The 27,014-nt window shown below is 36.5% G+C and overlaps 1 protein-coding gene across 4 annotated transcripts in view; it reads right to left on the reverse strand.

Annotated features, from left to right (window-relative positions):
• The window catches only part of FAM13B (family with sequence similarity 13 member B), a 131,822-nt gene that overhangs the window by 68,078 nt on the left and 36,730 nt on the right, over positions 1-27,014 (reverse strand). For 3 of the 4 annotated variants that reach the window (XM_043981962.1, XM_043981963.1, XM_043981961.1), the window contains exons 2-6: positions 13,483-13,649; positions 7,045-7,235; positions 6,367-6,579; positions 2,257-2,434; positions 1,208-1,352 (exon numbers count right to left, since the gene is read on the reverse strand). In XM_043981962.1, the coding sequence (XP_043837897.1) occupies positions 1,208-1,352; positions 2,257-2,434; positions 6,367-6,579; positions 7,045-7,201 (693 nt within the window). In that variant the 5' untranslated portion in view covers positions 7,202-7,235; positions 13,483-13,649. The remainder of the gene's footprint in view (positions 1-1,207; positions 1,353-2,256; positions 2,435-6,366; positions 6,580-7,044; positions 7,236-13,482; positions 13,650-27,014) is intronic. The other variant, XM_043981964.1, reaches the window with a different exon arrangement.

Raw genomic sequence — 27,014 nt, forward strand, 5'->3', positions numbered from 1 at the left:
TACAGAGTAAAAACCACTCTAATTCAGATAAAATAAAATGTCACTGAACTACAGATCATTTTCCAAGAAATGTTTCTATTACCTGCAAGTAAAGTAACTTACAATTACCGAAGTGTTTCCAAGTACAGTTCCTCCCAAAACTACTTTAATGACTTAGATGAAGCTGCTTTATAATCAAAAACATATTCACTAGCAAATGTGTTAATCCTTTAAAAAATTTAACAAAGTTAAAATATCACCTACAATTACATATAATATCATTTGGTTTGGTAAACCAATTTTTCATTAAAAATATAATAATTTCAATACAGATCAAAGACATAAAACTCTAAATGACTCAAAAATCAATGGAATTTTACTATAACTATCACTCTAAAAAATTTTTTCCTGAGGGGAAAAACTATAACCCTAAACCATTTAAACTATAAAGGAATACCAAACTTTTTTTTGGGGGGGGGGGGCCGGCAATGGGGGTTAAGTGACTTGCCCAGGGTCACACAGCTAGTAAGTGTCAAGTGTCTGAGGCTGGATTTGAACTCAGGTCCTCCTGAATCCAGGGCTGGTGCTTTATCCACTGCGCCACCTAGCTGCCCCCAAACTTTTTTTTTAAACTGCAATGTATACAAAGACAAAAAAATTAATCTCTAAAAGAGAAATTAAATGTGCAGCCTTACTTCAGGTTCAAAGCATTTCCTACTTATTACATAACTGCATTTCTGCATTACAGAAGTTTAAATGTTTTAAGCATCAAAATAACTTTAAAACTTTGGAACTAGGAGAGTGTCTTTAACCTTCATTTCTCCACTTGTCAAAAATTTAAATCAATAAAATAAATTTTAAGTTTTTTACCTACCTTCTAGGTCTGATTTCTAAATCCCTTCTATCTCTAATACATTTTTTGCAAATAAAAAATATACAACTAATCTTGGGCATAAAATACAAAATTTGTTCACAGTGGATGTCCTACTGTTTAGATGAATTTTACATTATCATCCAAATAATACACCAGATGGCATGTCCTAGGTGTCATATACTATAAATTTTTTGAATTCACATTTTTTACGAATGACGTATTGTCTGTGGGCAATAATGTAGCCAACTAAAAGATTATGGATCAATACTTAATCTCTCATAGAAAGTATTTATAGAGATATGGTTTTAACTTTTTTAAATTAACCTTCAAAATAGGACAAACTTTAATACTCACCTGCTCAGTTAGTGAACTCAAATCATTAGTAGATGAAAAATCTTCCTCTTCATTCTCAAAGAATTCATAGTAGTTTTCCAGAAGTCCAGCCATTATTCTGCTTACTATTTCTTGCTCTTTCAAATCTTCCACGTCTGTATAAATGCTAGAAATACAAATTCTAAATTTAGTTGAAGATTCTTCATTAACACTGTAAGGGCCTAAAATTCTAACTATGATGTCTAAAACATCTAATGTGTGGTCGCCTTAAATTAGAAACTTTAGCACCAGTCTTTGGGCATTAAGCATTTATTAAAGCATACCAGGTATTCACATGGAGTTAAGAAAAGGCCTATCTAGCCTAGAGTTCCATCCTGGTCTGGTTCTTTCTCAAGTCCTCCACCATGAGCCTGCTTCAACCACGGAACTCCCTCAAACTGACTATGGAAGCTTTTTATAGATCTGGAGCAGAGGTGGTCCTTACACACTGCTTCAAGCTGATTGGCAGGCATCATCTAAATCCATTGGTTCACTAGACTTGAAGGTGGTCTCAAGTTGAGTTCAAAGTCCTTAGCTTCTGAGAACAATACCTTCTCAAGGGCTGGCCAGGTGTGGTTACAATCTAATTAACTTGAAGTAGACTAATCAGCAAAGTCAATCACTCACTTAATTCAATAAGTTTAGATTAATCTCCATGTGGGCCTTTGAGTATCTGCCAAACTCCATTATTTTCTCACCAGTAAAAAATAAAACTACTTTTGACTGTACTTTAACCACCTCAAAGAAGATTTGACAAGAGTGGATAACACATTTTAAATCAAATGGCAGTTACCCTTTTATTCTGAGCTCTTCAGAGGATTTATCACCTTTGAGCCTCAGTTTTTCCTATCTGTAAAATGGCATTGTATACTCTTCGCAAGCAAGTTGGGAAAATTAATTGAATCTATCATAAAAGTTACAGCTCATAAAAGTCTGAATTCTCTAAAAGGTACTACATTTCATAAATAATACTTCATAAATCCAAAACTTTTTCCCTTGGGTTAAATGCATACATTTACAAAATTACTCACTGGAAGACATCTGGACCAAAGACAGCAGCCAAAGAATTTGCAGACCAAATTTCTTCATGATGTGATGCTACGTTGGCTAAAAATCTACACAGAAACTTCAACAAACTGTAATTAACAGGTGGAAGCTGTTGCAAGAGGAACCTCAACTTTCTTCCAAATTCATCTTCATTATTATAATCTGTAAAGTGTAATGACAGGTTTTTAAATGAAGTAAAAACAAAGCTCAGATATTCTGCCAACTTCACATTACTCTATCCCCATCATCTTTTGACTTCCTGTAGTGTTACAGCCTTTGGCTTTTTCTTTCATTCAGGGAGGAAGGGAGAAGTTATGAATGGGTGAGGTAGAGGTGGGAAGGAAGAGCGAGGATGAGAATTAATTCATGCTTTCAAAGGCTAGAAATGTTTTTTTTTCCCCATCTACTCATTAGTAGAATTTTTTCCTTCTTTTTCTCCTTTTCAATTTGCTGTCCAATACATAAGCATAGCTGCACTATTCAACCAGTGCCAGCAGCAAGAAGCTCACTATACTAGGCCAATATAAATAAGTTAGCACCAACTCCTGGGAAAGACAAATGCACAGAAATGATTCCACCACTAACATGTCAGCACTTTTATACTTGGGTAAATGGAAAACAACTCATCATAGCCATATTCCATGTTCCCCCATTCACTCAAGTATAAAAGTATTGCTAACATATTAGGGTGGAATTGCAAGGTCTTATTAGAGAGAAATTAACTCCATTTTCCCCCCTGTAATACCAACAGAACTAGGGAGAAGGGAAAGATAGTAACATTTTACATTAGGTGAAAAACCTGAGTTTGGCCAGCCCAATCTATGCTTAACAATATCACTTAGATGAATTAACTCCTTCCTGCAGTAAAAACACTCTTTTTCATATCAGAAAAGATCATTTAATTCATTAGCAATCCCATGGCTAAATTCAGTCTAATTCTCACCGATGAAAGCAGTAAAAATACCTTTTGCTTTCTATCACCATACACATAATGTGTGTCCCCTTTATGTAACACATGAAAAAAGGACTTAAATAAAGTTCATATTTTTCATCACATATGCAAATTAACACTGGTCAAATGGATCAGGGCTGTATGTACTCATATGTGAACTTTAACAAAAAACTGTATAACTGTATGAAGGCTCACACATTCTATGAATTATACTATTACTGTACCTTTCTAAGGAAGAGAATATGTAACTGTTTGGGGGCTATCTTATTAATCAGCCTAGAAAACCTTTCAACTATAGAGCCATTTTAAAACTTCCTTAAAGGAAGGCAGACATCTGAAACATATTAACATGTATCCTTTACACTATCTTATAAACTGCCACAAGACAAGAAATTACTGTACTGATTGAGCATTGTTGTTCAGTCAGTTTTAGTTGTATACAACTCTTCAGGATCCCATTTGGGATATTCTTGACAAAGATATTGGAGTAGTTTGCTATTTCCTTTTCTAGCTCATTTTAAAGAGGAGGAAACTGAGGCTAGCAGAGTTAAATGACTTGTCCAGGGGTCAACACCACTACTAAGTGTCTAAGACCAGATTTGAACTCAGGAAGATGAGTCCTCCTGACTGTAGGTCCAGCACTCTATCCACTGTACCACCTACCTGCCAAATATATAATGATGCAATATACTAATAAGCCTATCCAGACAAATGTATTTTCAAATTATAAACTTTTTAAAGAATGTAACAATGGGTATCCACAATACTGTATCAGAAGAATGATCAAAAACAAGCACTAGAAACATCTACAATCAAGGCAAAAAGAATTATACATAAAGAAAATAGATTAGGTCAGCAATGTAATTACTTGAATGCCACCTCATCTGGCACTGCAAAAAAAAATGTGATTTATCAAAGGGCCATACCATTTTTGCAAATCGTTAATTCTCCCACAAGCATATGTTAAAATGAGAATAATTAATCTGGAAATGAAAAGTTCCATCTACTACTTCAAAAAAAAAATTCACTATGTCAAGATGATACCTAATACTTTTTAATCCCAAATGCAAATACATACAATAGCTAGAATGTAAGCAGTGCTTTATGGTATCTAAAATGCTTTACAAATATTAACTTATTTTATCCTCATAAAAATCTGGGGAGGTAGGCTCTACTATTTATCCCCAATTTACAAATGAGGGAAGAGACACAGAGGTTAAGTGACTTGCCTAGAGTCAAAAAGCTAGGGGGGCAGCTAGGTGGCACAGTGGATAGAGCACCGGCCCTGAAGTCAGGAGTACCTGAGTTCAAATCCGGCCTCAGACACTTAACACTTACTAGCTGTGTGACCCTGGGCAAGTCACTTAACCCCAATTGCCTCACTAAAAAAAAAAAAAAAAAAAAGCTAGGAAATATCTGAACCCAAATTTGAAGTTGATTCTTCTTGATTTCAAAACTCTTTATCTATTGTACCACCTAGCTACCTTGCCAAATACATGTGACAATCTAAACCAGAACACAGGTTTCATACCTGGTAATAGCATTAATATTATAGCCACCGATTTATACTTTTACATTTTGTTCAAGCTTATAAAAAACCAGAACAGAGCATTCTTCACTAAAAATCTCATTCACTATAAACTTATCCAAGGTGCATCCACCATGTCATCATAAAGACAGAATACTAGCAGGGACCTGGATGGCTCAAGAATAAACCAAGGCTTCTTTTCTCTAGGGGATTAGTACTAAACTTTACATAATTCAAAATATGCAAACATATTAACATTAATACACATGGAAAATACCTGAAACAAAAAAGGAATAGATCTAGAAACTTTTAAAAATCATCATTACTATTAGATAAGCATGAAAAACCAGAATAAGGCCCATAAAAATAAAACTGGCAATGAAGATTCATTTTAAAGGCTGTTATAAAACCGAAGATGTACATTAGAGAAGACTGTATTTTGCTCATCATTTCAGTCATCAGAATGTATGAGACAAAAGACAGACTCAATTTTTCTTCATTGGCTTCTAAATATAAACCAGAGAGTTTTACCAACTTAATCCTATAAAATGGACAGCTAAAAAAAACTCACACTGTATCTACTGCCAAATAAAGTTACTGAATATTACTAAAGAGTGCTTCAAGAATTCCCTAGTTTTTTTTCAGTTCAACTCATTTTCCTCCATTGAGTTTTCTCCTGATCCCCTCATATACTGGTGCCCTCTTCCCCAAATCACCTTGTTGTTAATCTGGTATTTCTTTTGTATATACTACCTATTTATGTGCCTGTTGCCTCTATCCAACTAGACCTGGAATGCAGAGCTATTTTCACTTTTGTCTTTGCTTCCCTGGTGCTTAGTACACAGAAGGTACTTAATATTTGTTTATTAGTTCGTGAATAAGCATGGAAAACAGTAATTATAACTATTGTCAGGTACTCAGAATTTCCCCAATTTTCTTAAGAGTTACTGATAAAACACAGGAGTCTTAAAGGAAATTTGGCAAGCAGACCAACTATAGGATCATTTCCATTAAATATCACAAATCAATCCCAAGATACTATAAAAACAAATTTACATCTATCAAATTCTCTACTTCCACATTCCCATTTGAAAAGCTATACAAAAAAATAAAAGCTGGATTCTTTACTTTAGAATTGTCTGATTTTCCTTTAGATTGCTGCTTCCATATCCTTCCGGATGATCTCCAGAGATTATCATGAGGCACGTGACTGATCTCTAGTTCTGTGTTCTGCTAGGAAGCCTATATGACAGTGGCACCTGAACAGTTGTTGGTGGCACTCTGTCACACTCCATATCCTCTAACATTTTCCTTCACTCCCGCCTCTATGCTTTCCTTTTTTCCTATGTCTTATAGGCCTGTCAAGATCATTCATAAGAACAACTATGTCCTACTGGTCCTTAAACTAAGGCCATGCTGACTCCAAGAAAGCCCATAAGAGAAGAAAAATTAATCATATACCTAAAAAGATGTCCACTTCTAGCTGTGTGACCCTAGGCAAGTCACTTAACCCCAATTGCCTCACAAAAAGAAAAAAAAAAAAAAGATGTCCACTTCAAAAAAGTGATGGATAACAGTACTTAATAACTGGATCTTAGTCATCTATCATGTTACCTTGAGAAAGTTGCATCAAGTGAATATGCAAGCTACCAGGGATGACAGGTTCTGGAAGTTCTTGAAGGAAAAACCTAAGAAGACTAATAGCTGAGGGAACATCTGCTTCCTTAACCAAATCCACATCTTCTCCATTGTCATATCTCTGCCTAAGCCACTCCACCGTCTCAGCATTTCCATTGACTTGAAAAAGTCCTTCTTGCTCCAGACCTCCTGTATTAGTACAAGAAAGGAAAAAATGTCAAAGCTACACATCAGACCAAATAAATATATATATATATATATATATATATATATAACCTCCAAAAGTTTAAAATTTTTGTTCAATGTAAAGCAACCCTGGCTTATATATTCAACTCATTATATACCTGAATATGGTTTCTATACCCTACATCCCTAACCTGCTAACCTTTCCCCTCCCTGTAAGCCCCCCCCCATTAAAAACTTACTATATCTCTACAAAAATACTCGATGTTCACTGATAATTATTTTTAACTCAGTAATCCTTTTGAAGAAGAATAAGTTCAATTAAAGAATTAAGAAGACTACCAAAACAAAGTTTTCTACTCTATTTCCTCCCTGTGTCTGAGAGGTCAATGGGAAAAGGACTTGTGTTGATTAAAACAAAGGCCAAAGAATGCCTAGACTAGCCCTTTAAAATAGAAAGGAAATATATACCATGTTCCTCAATATAGTCCACAACGTGGCGAACTATGAATGGGACCTCATTGTCTGGATGTCCTCCCTGCTGCAGCTCATCAAGTGGAATTCCAAATATTTTGTTAGCAAGTACGGAGTTGCAGTTACTCAAGGAAGGGGAGGAGCTCTTCCTCATATCTTTTTGCAGCCAGAAATCAAAGCTGTCTTTTCTGTCAAATGAAAGACAAAAAAAAGACTACAATGATTAACAGGTAGCAATATGACTAAATAGACACCAGAGATGGCTTATAGCTGAATATGCTCTTATGGATCCAAGTTATTTCCCAAATTTATGACCCATGAAAAGAAACATCTCCTATGTTCACTAATTAAATTTCAGTACAGTTATCTAAAATACTTTATTATTATGGATTCTGTCTTACTGTCTCCTAAGTATTTATGAATCGAAATACCTAAAATACTTAGCAGACCAAGATCCTGAAATTTAGTACAATGGTCTACTACAGATTTCAGAAAGGAGCTTGAGACAACAAATTTGTCTCCTAGAGGTTAAACTAGTCTTTCCCAAGCTTATCTGTGAACTATCACTAAATGAACTAGATTTCTGGGCCTTGATAGAGCTGGTCTTAATTATAAGATTATATGCCTCCACATGGCTTAATATAACACAGAAAGGTCCAGATGATCGTCTCTATTCTACAGCTAAAGGCAATCTTCTGGCCCCACTATTTCTAAAAAATAACCAAGTATTACTAAGTAAAGAGGTTCATTACCAGTACATTAGGCCCTAAGTGAACAATTCTTTGCCTATTGAAACATGAAACAAAGAAAATACAAAATACAAAAGGACCATCAGTCCTAAACAGCCTTATTCTATCATGATGATGACAACAGTGGTGATGGTAGAAATGGAGCCAGAGATACCATAAAACCATTCATGAATATTAATTTAACTATGCTCTAAAAGATAGAATTTAATCTAATGATGAATTAATATAATCACAGAGGAGCAAAGTATTAGTACCAGAAAAGGACAGTCAAGAAGATACCAGCAACCACTGACCCATACATTTAATTTTTCCTATCTGTACATTGTTTGATACCGAACTATTCATGTATCAAGATCATCAATGACAAAAATATGAAGAAATGAAAAGGATTTCAAAATCTATCTTCATTAATAGACCACACAACTATCAAATTCATCCAAACTTCTAGAAATAAAAATCCCATCATATTTGTTCATTACAAAATGAAACAAAACAAAACCCTCTGACACAGCAAACACATTATCTTAAATGATACAAGTTTCCTTGATCAGTGCAACATTAAGGGAACTACAGTCAATAATCCTGATGATCAAGATCAAATAAGGCATAAAAACAGGGGTGTGTATAAATGCCAAAGGTACTTCCACTGCTGTGGAAAATGTCCTATACCCAGAGTCCAAAAAGAAAAAGGATTCCCTATAAATGGCATGGGAGCTTGTTCCTTCTATTTGTAAATAACACTGTAATGACTACATCAAGTCCCATTACATCACAGGGACTTCTTAATGAAATCCACAGCCAGTCAAAGAGTCTAGCTGGCAATTCACACGGGAAAAATCAAACAGATAAAAATTGCCTACTGTTCAGATGATGCCATGCAATTGGATAGATAATCCACTGAGTAAGTGGATTACTTACTAACTTACTAACTTAAACAAAAAAAATGGACAGTGAACTGGTCCCAGAATCAAAAAGATATTAGTGGGTTATTTGAGAAAATTTGGAAATTTTGGGAAATTGCATAATGATTTTAATAATCCCAAATTCTGCATGACACAAAATAGCCATCTTTTGAATTCCAATATTCTTCTAGTAATGTTGCATAGTCATGAATTATGGAGTATCTCAATGAATAAAAAATGAATTAACCCAAATTATGAAGTTCTTATCTTGTAAAAAGTATTCTGCTGAAAGCCAGGGATACAAATAGCAGCCCCTAATCTCAAAAGGCCTTGCATTCTTTGTTCTTGTTTGTCCTTCATTTCCGATGAAAACCAATGACATTACAGGCTGATGACTTAACTTGTGCAAGAATTGGATTTAAGTAAAGCAGAAATGCACAAACTGATCAGCCTTACTCTTTCTTCCAGCATCAACAATATCCAGTGGTAAGACAAAGATCCAGACTACTGGTTATGGCCCAGGACACAGTGAATGACCGTGGCATCTTGATATCTGACCAAGCTCTAATCACTCCACAGAACCTGCTTCAGCCACCTTTATGGTCATTGAAACTAATTGTTCTCATCCACCCATTCCTCCAGGGGGATGTCTTCACATGCTTAGGGTAGACACCCTCCTAACTCCTAAGGTTACCCTCAACCTGGTTCAGCCAAGATGGTTTTACTGGGGTGTGGCCTCTGTGCATGCCACAGCTTCTTGGAGCCACAGATATGAGTTGAATGACAGCTATATCCCAAAGGTGGATGAGCAGCCCTCAAAGGGCTTGCTAACCCTCACACCAGAGATGCTAGTCCTTCCTGAACACTTTATACACCCTGCATGCATTCTAAAAGGAGGAGAAAACAAGAAGTTCCATATGCAAACACCGTATGCATTTCTGATGTTGAACTGACAGTAAGGACTTTGGTAGCAAGAACTTTCTTTTCCAGTTCTTCAGCAGCTATTGACTGTGAAAGAGAAAACCTGCAGAATTAGGTGCAAGGTTATACCTCCATTAAGAGCTGATTCCCTGGATGATGACAGAGGGCACTAGACTGAAAGTAGATCAGGTAGGTGTGAGGAAGAAGAATGCTACTATGCCCTGAGATTTTTCCTGGGCTAGCTCCATCCAGGTCTGAGGAAAGGTGGTCGTTGAGGTGATGACAATAGTTTGTCAAGCATATGCAGCCCAGCAGACACCTTGCTGCTCAACTGGCTTGCCTACCCCGTGGATAGCAATTTGTTGAGTTGGCTGATCCCTTTTCCACAAGGGTTGTTCCCTGGGATTATGGCTATAGAGACTAGGTTGGAAGCAAGACCAGTGATCTGAATAGTACCAATAGCCCCAGGGCTCTGGAGCTCAGAGTCTGGTCTATCTCCATTGGGTTCTACCGGAAGCTAATGTTCAAGGTAGTTGTGGTTAGACTCACCGGGTACACGCCACTTTGTGTCTCTCATTCAGGGTGCTGTGGTGATTTGAGTTTTGAAGAAGCAAAACTTCAGACAACTCAAAGGGCAATGAAGGCATAGGACAAGCCACAGCATGTTACAAAAACAACTTGTACCTATGATTCCAAGTATGGTAAGAAATAACATCCAAGGGATTTATGATAAGAAAAAGAGATGGGATGACTGTGCAATGAGAGTGATAAAAAACAGACAAGTACTTGCACTGGTACCTAGAGAACAATAAGATTATGCGAAAAGTCACAAGTGCATAGAGTACATACTTTGTGGAGTATTTTGGGAGGAGGATAAATGAGAATTGCCCAAAATGAGAAAATCTGGATGGGTTGCAGTGTGCACGGATGAAAGGAATACTCACAACATAAGATCAGACATCTATTCAAATACTGAAGTATTTCTGTATGACACAAAAGTCAATAATTATAGTTTCTATAAGTAGGGTAGCATTTTAGTTTTTTAAAGTCAGATTTTAGAGAAACAGGATCCTTCCATTTCCACAACCAAAAATTTTATTTATATTGTCTTTTAAAGGGAATATAAAAGTCTAAATCCAAAGATCAAGATTGTAAGCTTTTATGAGTGCATTTGCTACAAAAACAGAAGGAAACAATGTTTCATACTGCCTTCTCCAATCCATGAAATTCAGACATAATCACAGAAAACCGGGTTCCATCCAACCTTATGTTTAAACTAGAATTTTTCTAAGTCCCCTATTGTGCATATATGCAAAATAGAACCCCTAAATCAGTTAAATGGGGAAAAATTATTTGCAGTAAATTTCTCTAATAAATGTTTCATATTCAAAACGTATAGGGGCAGCTAGGTGGCACAGTGGATAGAGCACTGGCCCTGGATTCAGGAGGACCTGAGTTCAAACCTGACCTCAGACACTTGACACTAGCTGTGTGACCCTGGGCAAGTCACTTGACCCCAATTGCCTCACCAAAAAAAAACAAAAAAACAAAAAAAGAAACAAAATGTATAAAGAACTGATTCAAATTTGTAAGAACAAGAGCCATTCCCCAATAGGTAAATAGCCAAACAGTTTTTCAAAGGAAATCTAAACTAACAATCACCATGTGAAAGAATGTTCCACAAATCACTCATAATTAGAGAAATACAAATTCAAATTACTCTGAACTTCTACCTCACACCAGGACTGGCAAAGATAATCAAAAAAAAGGAAAGTGACAAATGATGAAAGGACTATGGGAGGTGAAGTACATCAACACACTAATGATATAGCTGTGAACTGGTTCAGCCATTCTGCTATTCCAAAAAAGTAACTAAATTCTATATACTTTTAACCCAGATATACTATTAGGCTTAGGTTCCAAAGAGATAAAAAAAAAACAGGAAAAGGACTCATATGTACAAAAAATTTCTAGTAGCTTTTTGTTACAGAAAAGAACTAGAAACTAAGAGGTCAACCATCAATTGGAAGAAACAAATTATGGTATATGAATGTAATGGGGTATTACTGTTATAATTGTTTGTCCGTTTTTGAAGAAGACCGATGACATCATAATGTTAGGGGTAAAGGTACAATGCGTTCACCAGTGGTTGATCAGTGGACTATGAATTCAGAAGGCTCTACCATAGGCTGGGTACAAATAGTCCATTATATCATTTGGAATGGAGATGTCTCTGGATTTGCACAGTTCATGCTTCCTTTGTGCTACCCAGAGTATATATAGTACCTTCTTTGATGCAAGCATACCATGCTGGGAAGTCCTGTGCCAGTATCACTTACTTCTAACAATCAATACTAAAGTTCTTCAGAGACCTGGAAAGTGTCCTTGTACTGCATTTCTTGACCACCATGTGAGTACTTGCTTTATGTGAGTACTCCATAAAATAATCTTTTAGGTAAGCATGTGTTTGGCATTCAGGCTACACAGCCAGCAAACATCAGAGTAGGGCTCTCTGCAATAACGCTTGAATGCTTGGCAGTTCAGCTTAAAAGAGGACCCCAGTGTCTGGTACCTTATCGTGCTAAGTAATCTTCAGAATATTCCTAAGACAATTCAAGTGCAATCAGTTCGGTTTTCTGGCACGGTACTGATTGTCCAAGCTTTACAGGCATATTGTTATGCCAAAAAATGAAAGGGAGGTTTTAGAGAAACCTGGAAAGACTGATGAATGGTAAAAGTGAGCAGAACAAGGAGAACAATAAATGTGATTATTTCAACTGTATAAAGAAAAACAACTTTAAAAGACTTAAGAACTGGGGCAGCAAGGTGGCGCAGTGGATAAAGTACTGGCCTTGGATTCAGGAGGACCTGAGTTCAAATCCAGCCTCAGACACAAATCATGAACCCAGAAGACTGATAAGCATGTCTCTCATCCCTCTTGGTGAAGAGACGATGGAATTGTAGTTGTAGAATGACACATACATTTTCAGACATGGTCAACATGGAAGTTTGTTCTTCTTAATTAATGCATATTTATTGAGAGGGCTTTTGCTTTCTTTTTTTCCAATTAGGGAGAGACGAGAGAAAAGGAACCAAACAAAAGGATTACCACCACCACCACAAAAAAAAAGAAGTTAAGGAATTTAATAAAACATTTTTTTAATGTAGAAAGGAGATCAGCAGGAAAGCCAAAAGGAATTACAGACAAGCTGGACAGCTTTGATAAGTTAAATGTTGAAAAGCAAGCTGTAGGTTATAAAGATTCATAGTTTAATGTACAATCCTTTTTCTGTTCTTTTGCATATACATAAGAAAGTGCTCATTTTATTTGGTGTTTTAAGTTCAGGGTAAAAAATAAATAAAACTTTAAAAACAAAACACTCCCATCTTTTATTCCCCTTTAACCATACTTCATATGTGGCTCTTCTAATGTGGAGGTAAGAAGTTATCACTTGTGATAAAGTTACACAGTACCAAAAATTCTTAAAGAAGGACTTACTGAACATACCAAATGTTTTCGAATAAAGAATATGCTTTTAGAGGTCCATCAAGAATATCCAAACATAAAGAGTTGGAATGTTAGAATAAATCCAGCAAGTCTTGGGAATAGTGAAAATAAGTTCAGGAGAACAGTTCAGTCACAAAGGCTAAAAAATGTGGGTATTTCCAGGCAAGTAAATATATAGGTTACTAACATTATATATAGTTGCCATATTTGTGTGTATATGTGTGTTTATGTGTGTGTTTGTATATCAGTTATGAAAAAGGATTCAAGAAAAACAAATTCTATGTTATTAGTCAAATCACCAAAAACCATAGGTCTCTTTTAGGAGGGGACTATTGAAGGATTTTTAAAAACTTACCTTTGAGTACTTAAACACCTAAGTTTAAAAAATGGTTTCTGCACCAGCTACCCTCACTGAGCAAGCATTCTTTTGTCATTTATGGCTGTTTGAGATTATGGCAGAAGATGAGCCTGTAGTTCCTCATTGAAGAAACGCAGAACTCGATCAGTACTTCAGCAGTTAATCTAGAATAAAAAAAAAAACAAATTATTTTACTTTTTTAGGTCACCTTTCTTTAAAAGAAAAAAAAAAGGCAAAATAAGAAAATCTAACTACAAAGCTACTTTTAGATGAAGATGAATGATTAGTCTACCTGTGCCTTTTACTACTAAAAACCATCAGAATTTACTGACAGAATTAATTAGATTAGAAGAGTTTAGGGAGCAAAATACAGGAATGGTTCCACTTAAAAATTCTTTTCTTGTTCCATATATGTCCAATAGTCTTTTAACACATTCCCTCAGGGGGCGGCTAGGTGGCGCAGTGGATAAAGCACCAGCCCTGGATTCAGGAGTTACCTGAGTTCAAATCCGGCCTCAGACACTTGACACTTACTAGCTGTGTGACCCTGGGCAAGTCACTTAACCCCAATTGCCCCGCAAAAAAAAAAAACCAACACATTCCCTCAAGCACTACAGAAGATACAAAGGTAAAAGTGGTCTGGAACTGTCCTCAAGCAATTTATAGCTTAGTAGAAGAAGAGCAATATTAAAATAAATATAAAAGAAATTACTCCTTCCTCCTAGCCTATACTAGTAAGCAACATGATTTCTAATATTTTCCAAAAAAGAAAGGAATAGCATAGGCTTGATCTTGATACCATGATTTAAAAATGAAATTATATTTATACTTTCTATACATATATATGTATATATACAGGTATATTGCGTATTAACGTGCACATACAACAGCACACACACAAGCACACATACACATGCAACTTTGATTATCCTGCTTAAACTATAAAAAAGCTGGTAGAAGACAAAGGTCAATTTGTCACACATGCACCTTTGTTTCTAGTAGTCCAGAATGAAACTTTTAGAAATAAAAGCAAGTTACACTTATCACTCAAAGTTCAGGTAAGCAAGAAGCATCATACGGTGTGGTTTCCAAAAGTCTATTATACTCACAATTTATAACCCCCAGGAGGAACACTAAAATTGTAAGGAAGTAAAGCCATGTTCATAAACATGTCTTTCAACAGATAATTATTTCCCAAACATCCTGAACTGCCTGTTTAAACATGTGGATGATTAAGCTGGGGGAAAAAAACTTCAAAGTACAAAATTATTTTTAAAAGCCTTTTAAAGCACTTATTTTTTGGTTTAAGATTTTTAATGGACTTCTATTAAAAGTCTGAAAAATACTGCCTCAACATTCAAGAAATTAAAGTAAAAAAAAGTTAAAAGTCTATAAGCTTATTCTAATAAATGAGGATTTCTAAGACATGGTTGTCGCTGTCAAATGAGTAAATCCCACAAATCTGGTTAGCTCAAATGGCTAGGGAGCCATGGTAATTAATGAAGTTCCTGGCTAGTCTGCTGAGTTTTAGTGGGCAAATCTAACACCCCACACCTGACTAAATGCATGCTAGTGAACAAGTGCTAGCCATGCCCACCTTGTTCTGATAGAATCTATGGGCATTGCTGTGATCTCTAACAGCTATAGCTGTTGGTAAATGTGTAGAAATGTATATACAGCTCGGAATTTGACCAGAACACATAACTCTGTGCAGGGTAGGAGTCTTAGGAGGCTGCATGCTCTATTCTGCAAAAGAAACTGAAAAGGGGCAGCTAGGTGGTACAGTGGATAGAGCACCGGTCCTGGATTCAGGAGGACCTGAGTTCAAATCCAGCCTCAGACACTTGACACTTACTAGCTATGTGACCTTGGGCAAGTCACTTAACCCTTGTTGCCCTGTCCTCCCCCCCAAAAAAAAAGAATAAATCAAGTTGATTTTTGGAAGGCATTTTTCCAACAAAATTATATGATACCACAATAGGACATATCCTTCACTTCAAAGTTTGAACCAAGGTCATAAAGGTTATTGTTGTGAAAATATTCAATGACTTCATTTTAATCTTGATATTCAAATAATTCTCTTTTGAAATTTCTATGTACCCAACAAATGATGCAGTGGATGGTGACTGGCAGGGACTGAAGCTAATAATGTTAATCAACCAACACTGACTAGACTCCTACTTTGCTCCAGGAGCACTGGGGATACAAAGACAGTCCCTGCGCTGCAAGAGCATACATTCTTATGAAAGTAGCAGTTTTTGAGAAGGAACAAATTTTATAAGTGAATACTTCATTAGAGCATTTTAAAAAATAATATGGGGGCAGCTAGGTGGCACAGTGGATAGAGCACCAGCCCTGGAGTCAGGAGTACCTGAGTTCAAATCCGACCTCAGACACTTAACATTTACTAGCTGTGTGACCCTGGGCAAGTCACTTAACCCCAATTGCCTCACTTAAAAAAAAATATGATGGGGGCAGCTAGGTGGTACAGTGGATAAGAGCACCGGCCCTGGAGTCAGGAGGACCTGAGTTCAAATCCAGCCTCAGATACTTGACACTTACTAGCTGTGTGACCCTGGGCAAGTCACTTAACCCTCATTGCCCCACAAAAAATAAAATAATAAAATGATGAGTTTAATAGGTAGGTAATACAGAGAACCAGATAAACTCAGGTCCTTCTGACTGAAGTTCTAAGTTCCATTTCTGACATATATTGGCCATGTGACTCTGAGCAAGTGATTTAACCTCTCAGGGCTCCCAGGACCATTACCACAGGCAACAGAGGAAGTCAATGAAGATTTTTAAGCACAGGAGTAAAATATGACCAGACTTGTGCCTTGGGAAGATTATCCTGTGTGGAAGACAGAAAGAAAGAAGAGGATATCCTGGAAGCACTTTAAGAGGATAACAGTGGATCAGACAAGAGGTGATAAAAGCCTGAACTAAGATAAAGGCTATTTGAAAGAAGAAAGGTTTTTTTAGAGATGTTGAAATAAAATGAGAAAAATTTGGCAACTATTTTGATAGAGGGAAGGAGGAAAGGATGAGAGAAAAGGAAGAATAAAGGATGACTTAATTTATGAATCAAATGACTGGGGCCATAGTGGTATCCTCAGAAATAAATATGTCAGAAGGAAGTTTGTTGATTCTGACAGACTTCAAAGAATAAACCATAGGTTAAATTATAGGAGAATGATGGAATAAACAGAGATACTGTAAAAATCTAATGGGGACTTCTCAGCATTTGCTAAAGCATTATAAACCAGAAGGCACTAATTCTTTATAATGGTTTGTTGCACTTCAAAATGTATACCTTTCCTGGGGCAGCTAGGTGGTGCAGTGGATAAAGCACCAGCCCTGGATTCAGGAGGACCTGAGTTCAGATCTGACCTCGGACACTTGACATTTACTAGCTGTGTGACCCTGGGCAAGTAACTTAACCCCCATTGCCCTGCCCTCCCCAAAAAAGTATACCTTTCCTTCTGTGTGGTACATGTTTATTGCTAGAATTACTATTTAGAAGGAAAATAATAAATGTTGGAGAAGCTGTGGGAAAATTGGAACACTAATGCATTGTTGGTGGAGCTATGAACTGATCCAACCATTCTGGAGAACAATTTGGAATTATGCCCAAAAGGCTATAAAGCTGTGCATACCCTTTGACCCAGCAATGCCACTTTTGGGTCTTTTTCCCAAAGAAATCATGGAAAGGGGAGAGGGACCCATATGTACAAAAATATTTATAGCTGCTCTTTACGTGGTGGCAAGGAATTGGAAGTTATGGGGATGCCCATCAATTGGGGAATGGCTGGACAAGTTGTGGTATATAAATACAATGGAATACTATTGTGCTGTAAGAAACGATGAGCAGGAGGAGTTCAGAGAAACGTGGAGGGTCTTGTGTGAGCTGATGATGAGTGAGATGACCAGAACCAGAAGAACACTGTACATAGTATCATCAACATTGTATGTTGATCTAATGTGATGGACTATATTCTTCTCACCAATGCAATGGTACAGAAGAGAGTTCCAGGGAACTCGTGATAGAAGAGGATTTCCTCTCCAAATCCAGGAAAAAAAAAAAAAAGGACTGTGGAGTATAGATGCTGAATGAACCATACTATTTCTTTTGTCTTTGGTGCTGTTGTTTTTCTACTTTGAGGTTTTTTGTCATTGCTCTGATTTTTCTCTTATAACATGACTAATGCAGAAATATGCTTAATGTTGTTATAAAATATCAATAATATTTATATAATATTATGTAAATACTATTAATACTATTAATATATTATAATAATATTAATTATTTATATATTATGTATTATATAAAACCTATATCAGATTACCTGCTGTCTAGGGGAGGGGGGAGGGAGGCGAGGGAGGGAGAAAAATCTGAAATTGGAAAGCTTGTATAAACAAAAGTTGAGAACTATCTTTACATGTAACAGGAAAAAAATAAAATACTTTATTACAAATAAAAAAAAGAATTACTATTTAGAGTCATGACTGTGATAATATTTTATCTAACAAAAATATCCTGCCCTTTTTTACATCAGGTACATATGAATAGAGTGTTGACTTGAAGTCAGGAAGACATCTTCCTCAATTCAAATCTGGCCTCAGACACTTACTAGCTGTGTGACCCTGAACAAGTCACTTAACCCTGTTTGCTTCAGTTTCCTCATCTGTAAAATGAGCTGAAAAAGAAATGGCAAACTTTGCCAAGAAAATCCCAAAAGGGGTCATAAAGAGTAGGACAAGACTGAAAACAATTGAATGACAAATAAGTCTAGTACAGTACTTTAAACATAGTAGTTACTAAAATGATCACAGAAGTCCAAAGCCTGGCATATGCACAGGGGGAACTTAAGGAGAGTTGGGGAGTGGGAAGTAGCAGAGCTATACTCTAATAATTTTTGCACCTTAGACAAAAGATAGGAAGACTCCTCTAATTCGGGGGAGTGGCAAAAGAGAGAAGAAATAGAAACCCCAAGACACCAACTTGAGGGACATTCCTATGAATGATATTTCCTATTTTAACTATTATCCCATGGTTAATCTAGGAACTTAAGAATGGGGAGCTTGCAGAGAGGAAAAGAGTCTAATACCTTTCTGCATGTACCTCTTTCTCTCCTCTACCACCACCATCCCTGTCCACATACAGGTGTTATTCCAGACATCTTTCCCTCTTCACCATGATGGGTGATGGCCTAGTCAAAGGGTCAAGACCCACAGCAGACAAGCAAAGGCAGTGGGAATTAAGAGCCTACCCAGCAACATAAGCTGTGTATGGTAAGGAAACACTATCACAATACCTTTGGGAACGGGAAAGTATAGAATATTAAGAGAGAAGAACACTGCTGTTCCCATAATCCCTTCACTCATCTCCCCTTCTTCTGATCTTCATGGGGGCCTAAATCGAAGGGGAAAGGATCAAGAGAGGGTGGAAGTTTATGGTGGCCAGTATCCTTGATGTGGATTAGATGTTCCCTAAGACCACACCGTTATTAGGAATCAAAGCAGTGAACCCATCATGCCTGGATAAACAGGAAGTTGTCCAGTCCCAAGTTTGCGACCTACCCCCAGGCCTAACTATCTAAAACACCCTCATTATAGATGTTTCAAGATTTAGCTCCTGTTTCCATGAACCTGCTCCCAATTTTGGCCATAGTGGGAGGTGCCCAAACAGAGGACAAAAGATCCTGGTTCTGCTTTCCCATACCTATGTGGAATAGCAGCACAGCTGGTATTCACCACAGAAGCTAAAAGTCTTCGCAGTGCTACTCCTACTGTTATCCTTCCCCATGGGTATACTGGTAGCAGCTCTCCCTAAACTGTTCCCCTCACACCTGTAAGGAAAAAGAGAGTGTTGAGGGAGAAAACAGAATGACTTTTATGGAGAACGCTCTAAGTTTGGCAGTCACTAAAATAGGCAATCGACTTGCCCGAGCTCTAATGGAAAGGGCAACCAGTGCAAAGAGGATTAGTACCAGGATTCTGTCTAGAAATTACAGAGTGTTTATAATTCCTGCTTAAAGAGAGTATTTTTGTTTGTTTGTTTGTTTAAGATATGAACTGAAAAGCCTGGAGAAAATGTTGAACATGTCAAGCTACACAACACCAGTCACCATCAGGAATATACAAAAAGGTTACAAAACAAGAACATATACTTCTTGCTCTAATTTTAGTCTCAACAAGGTCCCTTACCTATCCACTGCTTATCCTAACCCTGGAAGTCAGGGGAGATCACAACATCCTAACTGGGTTCTCCTCCTCTCCAGTTAAGGCAGGCATTTATTAAGTAACAACTTCAGCATCAATACTGTGTTATACACAGTGGGTAACATAAAATAAATATGACATAGACCCTGCCCACAAGAACCTTATAATCTATCTAGCTCAGAAGACAAAGCTAATGAACATGAAATCAATTAGCAAGCTACATGAGACCATTTATAATTAAGTGTAAAACTGTTTGATAGTATAGTGCTGAGAGTAGAAAGAACTCTATGGGCCAAAGTTATGTTAAGTCTTCCTGTAAGAGATAAAGAATTAAGCCAGATCATAAAGGATAAGTAAGCAATCCAGGTTAAAAAGAAACATCAGAAACAAAGGTAAAGAGAAAAGAATAAACAAATGTGGGAGAGTAAACAGAACAGACTAACTAGAGTGGAAAATTGTGAGAGAAAATTTATAGTAAATGAGGTTGGACAAGTAGAATAAGGACAGATTATGGAGGATCTTAAAAGGCAGGAAGCAAGAAGTTTGACAATACTGTACAAACATGGTAATAACTGGTTTTTAACAAAGGAACACTAAAGTAGTACTTTAAAAGGATTATCATACAGAAAATTTGAAAGGAGAAAAAAATCAGGAAGGCTAACAAGGTTAGTGAAGTAATTTCTTCATCTCTATATAAAATATATTTATGCCTATAAGTCAAATAAGTATGGCATAGTGACTAGATGGCTGGCCTTAGCATCAGAAGACCTGTGTTCTGCCTTTGATAACATACTAGGTGAATGACCATGGGCAAGTCACTCAACACTGAGACAATTTTAAGACTATAAAAGCAGATGGGTGACTGCTAAGATCACCCATCTGGACTAATAATGTACAGAATGAAGAGGTTGTCCCGGAAAATTCTCCAGTTCCCTTCTTAAAAGAAAATGTGATAATCTTTTATCTGATCCTGTAGAATTCAACATTCCCATATGTTCACTTAGATATATATCTCTGAGGTATGACTTTACTTCACTTCTCTCTACTACAACTCAAATTTCCTCATCACTTCAAGGTTTCCAAAGTTCTTTCCTCAAAAAAAAATAAAAAACAGGAGTTAGCAACTGAAGTGGACATTTTACAGTTAAGGAAATAAACAGAGTAGCAAAGCAATCTTTCCATGGTCATAAATAAAGCTAAAAGTCCTACTCTGCTAACTCATTGGCATGGGAGATGATCCTGGAGCCCCACAAGGTATGTTTGCAGAGCAAAAAAAGCTCTCACAGGTCCAGTATTAATCTAGGAATGAACTGAGTAGTAGGGTACAAAGACAAGTAGGGCATTTGGGTAAAATTTAGTGTAAACTTATTTTTCAAAACTGTATTTAATATAAGTTCACAGTTTCATATAGATTTTTTTTCTCATTTTTTTGCATACTGAAATGTTAATGTTTGCTGATAATTATGTTTTAAATGTTTTGAATACAAGACTACAAATTTACAGTCCTCAGAAGTCCAAAACTACCTAATTCAAAAAAGTCTACCAACAGAAAGTTAACTATTAGGTAATAAACTGTTTTGGAACAACTCATGAAACTAGCTAGGCAGAGAATAATTTTAATTTGCATCTGAAGATTTAGCCATACAGATGAAATGTTACCTTTTTAAGCACTGAAGATTTCTCTTTATGTCATGTTGGTTGACTTTTCATGGAGAATTTCCTAGCTATTGAGAAACTCATATCTGGTCCCTGATAATTTTCCAGTCTTGGTAATCAGCAAGCAGTTTTATATCCTTTTTTGGCATAATACTTTCCTTAGCCAACACTGAGTACCTTACCACCCATTTTTCAATCATTAAAAAATGAACAATTGGGGCAGCTAGGTGGCGCAGTGGATAGAGCACCGGCCCTGAAGTCAGGAGTACCTGAGTTCAAATCCGGCCTCAGATACTTAACACTTACTAGCTGTGTGACCCTGGGCAAGTCACTTAACCCCAATTGCCTCACTTAAAAAAAAAAAGGAACAATTGTTTGTGAATCTCTAACATTTATATTTCAATGACTTAATTATTTTACAACTAACTCCCACCTTCTATTCACCTCACACCTATATGTTCTAATAAATTCTCCACCTAAGTTCTACCCTTTTTCCTATCCATGTTGTGATGGGAGAGATATCCTAAACTACACACACACACACACACATACACACACACACACACACACATTCATTCTCTCTCTCTCTCCTCCATACTTCTCTTGCCCCATGTAACTTAGGCTTCGGTCATTTTTCTGTCATGTCAGACTCTTTGTGACCCCATTTGGAGTTTTCTTGGCAGAGATGCTGAAGTGCTCTGCCATTTCCTTTTCCAGCTCATTTACAGATAAGGAAACTAAGATTAACAGGGTTAAGTGATTTGCCCAAGATCACACAGCTAATAAGTGTCTGAGGTTGAACTCAGGACGATGAATTTTCCTGACTCCAGGCCTGGCACTTTATTCACCTCAACACCTAGCTACCCATAAAATTTAGGCTACGTTTTCCTTAAAAAGAGCCATCCTCAAGACTTGATTGGCCCAGAAAACTAAAGGCTAAGGCTAACATCAAATCCTTGTACTGGGGTACAAAAGAGCCATGAGGCGCTCCAGGCACATTCTGATACTTGGCTAGAGAACAGAGGCAGGGGAGGAGCTTGGATCAGCTAAATCAAGTTGGGGTCTTCGATGCACATACTTGTTGAGTATCCTCTTGCTATGGCTAAATAAGTAGCTTTTTGTTAACTGTTGAATTCCCTATGAGTGTCTCATTTCATTCCAATATCAAACATAAAATACCAAGGAACTAGCCTGAGTCAGGCCCAGCTCAGAGTAATTGGATATCAATGCAGTGCTCTGGTTATTCCTCAGTCTCTCTACAGGAATTTCCCCCATCTTACATCCTAGATATCTCTTGCATTCAAGTCATCACTGCTAATATGCTATTGCATATACTCACCAATCATATCTCTATAGTGTTTTGGATCACCTGTAAATTTTGGCTCTTTGGAGATTGTGATGTTATGTCGTTCACTATTATATATACTAGCATCTTTTGACCCTTCTTAAAGGGAACCATCTTTTCCAATGTTTTTCTCAGTCAATTCCACAGTCCACCTTTCCTATGAATTTACTGAGTATTCCTTAATAAATTTAAGAAGGAATTCAATGTTGCATTCAATTCCATTCATTCATTTCATACCATTCAGTATTTTCATCTTTCACAGATCTTTAAAATAGATATTTCAAGTGCTTTCAAAACTGGTACCTTCAGGATGGATTTCTTATGGCTGCTCCAGTAGTAATTTTTTTTATTTTCAGTGTCATTTCTATTTCATAAGATTTATCAAAAATGACCATAAAAAAGGAAAATTATACCTGTTGGAGAAGACAGGCAGGTTTAATGCTTAGTAAACCTCTGAACAAATCATTCATCATTCCAACTGTTCTTGAAAGCAATTTGGAATTATAGTTCAAAACTATAAACTGTAAAACTCTTTGACTTAATGATACCACTTAGTCTTAGAATTCTGGGTAGTCTTCCCAACCATGTTAGGGAATAGCTTGGGATAGCTGGACTTCTAAACAAGTCAAAGACAGAAAGAAAAGAGCTATATGCCTAAAAATACTTACAGCACTATTTTTTGTTATAGCAAGGAACTATGGGAGTATCCATCAATTGCAGAAATCACTGAACAAATTAAATATGGATGGAATAGGATATTATTGCCACATAAGAAATTACTAATGGCATGGATTCAGACAACCCTATGAAGACTTGTACGATAAGCAGAATGAGAAGGAAAATGTATACGCTGACAACAATGTAAAGGAAAATTTTCAAAGACAAGACCAGTCACAACTCCAGAAGACTGATAATGAAACATGCTTCCAGGAGAGGGGAGGGAAATATACAAGAAGGAAGTTCAGGAGAGCACATAGACAGGAAAGACTGTGCTGGTTAAAGTTTTTGTACTTTAAAAAAAGAGTAGCAATTGCGAGTGCAATCCCCTTTGTAAATGGAAATGTTCAACTTTGTTGATGCCTTTAAAACTCATGATAAAAAATATGTTTAAAAAGGATGAATTTTTCTGTTAGGGAATAGCCTGGGATAGTTGGAAACACTGTACAAAATCCAAAATGTAATATAAGACACTTTTTTCTCTAATTCAGCTATGTTCCATCCATCTGAAGTTTTTGTCTTAATGGGTTGTTCATCCAACTATATATAATCTAGATAATAGGTATCCTTCAGCCCCTTGGTTTTTCTTGCATTGGATTTTCTTTTGTGTGTTTGCTGACCTCATCAAATCTATTTGGGGGCTTAATATAATCAATACAATGTTATCCCTCCTTCCACGTGAACTCTGTGCTAAACATCCTCCATGACAATAGCAAACATCTTTGGCGTGTTTTATTACCTTAAAATACTGATGATCAGGGGCAGCTAGGTGGCACAGTGAATAAAGCACCAGCCTTGGATTCAGGAGGACCTGAGTTCAAATCTGGCCTCAGACACTTGACACTTGCTAGCTGTGTGACCCTGGGCAAGTCATTTAACCCCCATTGCCCCACAAAAAAAAGAAAAAGAAATACTGATGATCAGAGGATTAATGAACAGTTTTCTGATGCTTCACCTAAATTAGACTCCTGTATGATTTTAAGATATACGATGAAGATAGGTAAGTTGTCAAATGCCTTATTATAACCAAGAAAACCATATACCAAGTCTATCTGTGTTTTCTAAATTCTTCAGTTAAGTGTGACTATAAGGATATCTACTCCAGAAAACTGTTTATAAATGCCTATTTTCCCTTATTCAGGAAATCCCAAAAGTCTTAATGTTGTTTTAAGCTTTAATAGTTTTATTTTTATCAAGTGAATACAGAAAAGCATGGAAAGACTTTCACTAAATTATGCAAGTTAAGTAAAAAGAGGAAAACAATATATGCAATGGTCACAACAATGTAAAATAACCCCAAAACAATAAAAAATTAATGTTGTGAAATTATAAAGCACAAGCTTGGCCCCAAAGAGGACATATGAGAAGACACCCCGTGAAGTGAGATTTTCCCTACCCCTTAGAATAAAAGTAATTTAACTATAGTACTACTAATCAATTTATAGACTACAAATTAAGAGCTAAAATATTTAGAAATCCTTTGGTAGTTTAAAAAAATTAGATATTCTTTATTAACTTAAAGAGTTATTATATTTAGACATACTTTGCTAAACTTAAGTATAAGATAGATATTGAAAGGAGCTAAGGCAAATGCTAACTTGTCTACTCTACAAGCTTGACCAAAGATTCAACTATCTGACTTCCAACTGTGGTTAGGTATAGCTACCAATCAGTTTAAAGGTCAGATACCTAAAATAGTAACTTCTGAGCTAAGGGACCAATCAGAGTGGGAGAGAAGTTGGAAAGCCAAGCTTAAGCAATATGGTGGCAAGTCTTGATGCTGAGATACAACTCCGAGAAAGACAGGCCAGAGAAGCTACATCCAAGATAGCAAAGACAAAATCCAGTGAATGGCTTCTTATGTTACCAGCCTGTTACTTAGTAACAGGGCTATTTTAAGTAGGATATATAGAATGGCAAGTGATTGCCCAATGTATGACTTCCTATTCCTTACTTATTGTATTTGCACCCCTGAAATTATGTTAATTTGTGGGAGAAGTCATAGTGTATAAATATCTGTGGATCCTGAGGCTTTGGGTCTTTGGGTCCTAGACCTGACACCAACTTACTGTGAGACAGGATCCCTCGCTCAACAAACTTATTTTCTACGGCTTGGAGACTGGTTTTTCTTCGTCTAACCCTGCGACTTAGAAATTTTTTCAACAACCTTCCCATTCCTTTGAAGAGGCAGGGGTCCACAGGTGTAGGATATGACGTCAGATTTTTATGTCTTGATTTCATTGAACTTTTTCTCTTCTTTTTCATTTTAAAAAAATTATTTGGGGAGCAGCTAGGTGGCACAGTGGATAAAGCACCGGCCCTGGATTCAGGAGTACCTGAGTTCAAATCTGACCTCAGACGCTTGACACATACTAGCTGTGTGACCCTGGGCAAGTCACTTAACCTCCATTGCCCCGCAAAAAAACAAAAACAAAAACAAAAAAAATTATTTGACATAAAGGATGGTCCTCTGGGAGGCAGAGGGACAGGAATATAGAGGGAATCTAGGTGACAAGAGAAAAGATGTTAATAAGAATCTGTTAAGCATCTTTTATTAAGGATGCCCTCCATAAGTGTGTAAATTAAGCCCATTTAGAATGAAAGATGAGAAAGCACACAAATGGCACCAATGATTTTTTTCCTAGAAAAATTGAAGAACAACTTATACATTCTCTTTAGAGAAACAAATAAAGGAATTCAATTTTGCATTCAATTCCATTCATTCATTTCATACCATTCAGTATTTTCATCTTTCACAGATCTTTAAAATAGATATTTCAAGTGCTTTCAAAACTGGTACCTTCAGGATGGATTTCTTATGGCTGCTCCAGTAGTAATTTTTTTTATTTTCAGTGTCATTTCTATTTCATAAGGCATATTGCAAACTGAGAGTTCAAATATGATTGTCTCCATTGCCACTGACAAAGAATATTTTATTATAAAAAAATCTGTCCTGTTTTTTCTCTGTTAGTTGTCCTTAAAGTTTCGCATTTAAATGTTACTGTAATGACCTGGCTTTTAACTGAATCTCAAATACATTTTCTGCAAACTCATTTTTCCCCTCCATTGCTAATCTGTTTCATGAGAGTCCTCAATCTTCCACATGTTCCTACACAAATGGGTCAAATTAAGTTGTTTTTCCATAACTTTCTGGAGAAATATACTTCAAAGAGTCTGAGTGTTTGTTAGGAACTCTGTTTTGTCAAAATGAAACGCATGAAAAAAGCACTAGAAACATTACGTAAATTAGTTTATATTCTAATTTAGGGTTGTTGCCTTTAGCTGAAATCTCACTTCTTGGCAAATGTGTGATAGTTAATACAGTTTCTGGGCTTCCGTGTAGCTACTGCTTTATACTGGTTAACCTTCTTTAGGAAAGGATATAGTCAGAGTTGGTATGTCTTCCTTCATCCATTTCCTACTTTTCAGTGTCAATAGTGTGTTTAAATGTAGTCGTTTCATCTTTATCCTTTCTTCTAATTCAATGTTGATTTTGATGTTAACAAGATCTTTTTCAGCTCTCAATCTATGATCCTATAAGTCAAGTTATTCTAGCTATACACACAGCAGATTTAGAAATTATTTTCTC

The sequence above is a fragment of the Dromiciops gliroides genome, chromosome 2 (assembly GCF_019393635.1).
Source record: "Dromiciops gliroides isolate mDroGli1 chromosome 2, mDroGli1.pri, whole genome shotgun sequence".
Classification (NCBI taxonomy): Eukaryota; Metazoa; Chordata; class Mammalia; order Microbiotheria; family Microbiotheriidae; genus Dromiciops; species Dromiciops gliroides.